The sequence below is a fragment of the Gavialis gangeticus genome, unplaced genomic scaffold (assembly GCF_001723915.1).
Source record: "Gavialis gangeticus isolate Ggan-Ray unplaced genomic scaffold, GavGan_comp1, whole genome shotgun sequence".
Taxonomy (NCBI): domain Eukaryota; kingdom Metazoa; phylum Chordata; order Crocodylia; family Gavialidae; genus Gavialis; species Gavialis gangeticus.
Window position 1 is genome coordinate 7,911,510 of NW_017729023.1, and position 4,319 is coordinate 7,915,828.

At 46.2% G+C, this 4,319-nt stretch overlaps 1 protein-coding gene across 5 annotated transcripts in view; it reads right to left on the reverse strand.

Annotated features, from left to right (window-relative positions):
- The window catches only part of FRAS1 (Fraser extracellular matrix complex subunit 1), a 468,008-nt gene that overhangs the window by 106,926 nt on the left and 356,763 nt on the right, over positions 1-4,319 (reverse strand). For all 5 annotated transcript variants that reach the window (XM_019516785.1, XM_019516787.1, XM_019516786.1 and 2 more), the window contains one exon: positions 3,601-3,738. In XM_019516785.1, coding sequence (XP_019372330.1) covers positions 3,601-3,738 — 138 coding nt within the window. The remainder of the gene's footprint in view (positions 1-3,600; positions 3,739-4,319) is intronic.

Consider the following 4,319-nt stretch of genomic DNA (forward strand, 5'->3'; position numbering starts at 1 on the left):
CCCTAGAAACTATGAAACTATGAAACTATGAAACTATGATTTGGCTGAATCTCATTCAAAGATTCGGCTGCCACTGAATCAGAAGAATCTCCTAATCAAACAGGCCCTATTCCCCGCCGGCTCTCCCAGCCCCATCAATGGGTGCCCTGCACAGCCCCAGCATCTTGGCCCTTAAAAAAAAAAAAAAAAAGCCCTGCACTCACCAGCTGCTGCCAGGCAGGGGGGCAATCCCCGCTGCCATGAGCCCCCAGAAGCCCCGACAGCTGCTGCAGCAGCCAATGAGAGCAGGGCATTATTTTTTAAGAGCTAGGGTGGGTGGGGCAGCCATGAGGGGCTGGAACAACGGGCAGGGGTTGGGAGGTGCTCGGGGGGCTGGGGGAGCAGGCAGGGGATGGGGTCTGGCGAGGGTCCCTCCATGGTCCCCTCCCCCCTCCTCCAGACCCCACCCTCGCCCTCTACTTACTGGCAGGGAGTCCGGGTCCGGCTCCCTCCGGTGGTGAGCGGGGACTGCCTGAATCTCCGAAGCTTTCAGGATATTTTCTGAATCTATTTGGAAATCTTCAAATTGATTCAGACCTTTTTACTTGTTTTCTGATTTGATTCAGATTCAGAAATTTGACCACCGAATTGGGCCGAATGTTCTCCAAACTGAATCAGCACCCGAAGCTTTGCACAGCCCTAAAAATCTACATTTTTCCATGGGAAGTGGAAAACCCAGATCCCTGCTCATAACACGCAAAATCTAACATGCAGACCAGGCAAAATCTAACTTCATCAAATTATATCAAATTTTGAAGTGTCATATGTGTTGCCTTCTTTTGACCCCATACAGGCACAGAACATCTCAACCAAGGGCAAAGATCAATAGGGATACAGCCATGTCTTGAGGAAAAAGGAATCCTCTTTCACAAACCTGAGTTGGTGCCACACTCATCAGGGTCACTTACTTTTGTTTTCATTAGTTCCATTTAGATTAAAGCACAGTTTTCAAACATTGGCCAAGCACTGAGGTGCTGCCTTCACCTAAGCAAAGGAAGTTCTCTCTCTCTTTTGCTTTACCTCCACAAAGCAACAGGCCCTTTGTGTTTAATTACCAGATTAGAAAACAATCAACTCTCACCCAACCAGACTGGCTAAAGAAGCTTTGAAGGGTACGTTCTCCCTCATCCCACAGGCACAACTTCTCTTGATGCCAGGTAGAGAACATGGTCCTCCGCTCAGTTTCAAATCCACATAATACACTACGAGGAATGATATTTAATGTAGCATGTGTCTCAGTTAAAAGAACATAGTTGCGTATCAGATTCTACAGGGATAAGCATGTAACATGCACTCACACCTCACATCTTAGGAACAGGATGGGAAGAGACCTCCTGGGTCAGTAGGGCCCTGGGCACATGTTACATTTAAGATGTGATTAACCTGTTAATTGTACCTTAAAGTGTAACCCAGCCACATGTTCAAGTCAATTTGTACTGTTATAATACAGCAAAGCAGCCACAAAGTTATTTTACATAGAATGTGTAACATCTTTGTGTGCATTATATCACACCTTAAGTTGAACATGTTGAACAAGCAGGTGTGGGACTGACCCATGCCAGATGCTGATGCTCAGCTGAATGCTGGGACCTAACATGGGGCAGCCCCTGGGTCTGGGGCACAGCCTATCCATTCAGGCTGGAAGCAGAACTAGTTTCAGACCCTGTCCCTACCCCACCAATCCTTAGAGGCAGGGGGAAAGAGGAGGTGCCATGAACCCAAGATCAAGGAGCATCTCTCTGATCTTGGGGTCACTATGCAATAAATCTTCACACACAGATTTTAAAGGTCCTAGCAGGCTGGTACCTCAGGACCAGAGAACCTCTCCCTGAGCCCAGGGTCTCCATGCACAAGGCATATCAAAAAGCTGCACATGCAGCCTAGCTACACAAGTGGTTTTCAAAGGTTCCCAGGTGCTGGAACCTTTAAATTGTGCCTTCTGCCATGTACAGTACATGCAGATGTCACTGCTGCAGTCAGGGATTAGATCCCGTTGTGCTTTAAATGAACATCTGTCAGTGGTTTAAGTCCAGTTTCCTACTATGCATAGATAACCACATCATATAATCCCCATGACATGCAAGCTGCATCATAAACCTAGGACATTTTTTGCATTCATGCTACTTCCATTGGAAGGCCATTACCAAAGAAAATACCTTTGAGAGTTAGAAACCTCCTTTTAATTTCAGCCAGTCCATGCCCATTTGTTCCTGTCTAATTTGCCTAAGCACAAGACAACATGGGGAAAAAAATCCCAAAGGGAGGAAGACAGCCACCAGATCTATTTAGTGGTTCATTTTGTCAATGCTGGCTGCATCAAAAGTTAAAAATCCCCATGATGCAATGAATTTTGCAATGTTGTCTTATAAAGGGAAACCTTTCATGAATGCTGCAAAAAACAAAGGGTGAAAATGTGAAACCATGAAGTCATTGTCAATATTCTCATTGACTGCAGCATGGCTGGGATTTCACCTACAGTGCAGAAAAGGATGTGGCATAGGATCACAGGACTGGGAAAGGACCAGTAGTCCTCCATCATAGTTGAGGAATGGAATCACAGACAGTTATAACAGACATTTAGTCCAAAACGGTCCACAGGAACATCTATCGGGGCATTCTGCTGCACAGCCACAAAACATCGTCACCATCCCATGGGTGGTACAAAAAAAACTAGAGCCTCAAAAACCACAGTGTGCTACGGAAAGAAAACAAGAGAGACAAGGGCCCTGCCAGGTAAATTTGCTAGGTAAAATATGCTCAGGTGATGCTACAAGAAAGATGCTCCCCATGTGGGCTCCGGCAAGGTAAAGAGAGAGAGAGTGGGTGCATGCACAATGTGGGAGCTGCTTGGCCAGCAGGGCTTGGTGGGGCAGGGTCTCTGCATTGGGAGTGAGGAGCACCAGCAAGGGGTGGGGGGCAGGGTATTGGTGTTTGGGAGTGAGGGACACTGGCAGGGCTGGCGTCAGTGGTCCAAAGTGAGAGGAAGAAGCAGGGCAGAGGAGGTGTTGCTTGTCAGTGAGGGGCAACAAAATGGGCACGGGCAGGGCACCAGCATGTCACCACCCCCATCATATTCCCCCTGCTCCCCCGTGACACGTGCCCTCTTTTTTGGACCTGGAAATATAGTAACCCTAGGCAAAGTCCTTCTTGACCTCAAATCTGGTGATCAGTTTAACACAAAGCATATGAACCAGAATGACCAGCCAGGCACCTGAAACATTTCTTGGTACCATGAGGAAAAAAATATCTTACCACCAACTTCTCATCTCAGTCTGAGAGATCAGCAACATTTTGTACACCCTCAGCTTCACAGTTCAACATTTGCAATTCAAGCAGTTGATAGTAATAACTCAAATCCTAATTCTACTTCTCTGGAACCTGATGGCGAAAATTCAAATGAGAGCAGGGGACATCCTTAACAGTACAGTGGGAGTAGGCTGGGACCACAATGCATGGTAACTCCAGCTTTTTACAGCGTAAAAAGCAAGCCCAGGTCTTTACTAATGGAGATAATATTTCTGTGTGCCTGGTGCGGAGCTAATAGGGAGACAAGCTTCTTACCAGAAAAAGAGAACGCAGTAATCTCTCTCATGTGCGGGGCGGCAGCAGGCGGGCGGTAAGCAATCTTGCCCTTGTTAATATCTGCCTGTGTGAAATACTTGATGGGGGAGAGAGGCCTGTCTCTGTGTTCCACCACACCTACAGAGGCAGAGAGCTGAATGTTAACGAGAGAAATCAATTTTATTTTTAACATCAAAGGCTCAAGGCCTTGACACTTCCCCTTTCCTCCCCTTGTACTGCTTTTTATTTCTTTCCTGCTCTGTCTCCTTTTACTGTATCGTTCCTCATGTTATCCAGAATGGGCCACCTGGTGATAGTCCATCTGGCTATAATTGCACCCAAAACAGATCTTCTGGACCAACAGAGGACATCAGAAATTAAACAGACTCCTAATTTAGTCAACTCCACACTTGCTTATAGTTAGAGAGCTGGAAGGGGCAAAGCCATTGTGTGCAATGTGCAATATATTTCAGACATGGATATTACAGGATATCAGCCAGGCTACTGCTCAATTCTTTGCAACCTTAAGAAAAGAGGCAGAGAAACAGAGTATCTGAAAGGATGTGAAGGGGGATAGACAGCTGAAGATGGCAGACAGATCTACAGACAGATACCTGAGATAAAGTTACAGAGGTCAGAAGAAATGGCAATAAAAGCACAGCACTTCTTAGCCCCAGTCCTACCTAAGATTTGGTAAAAAAAATAAAAAAAAAAAATAA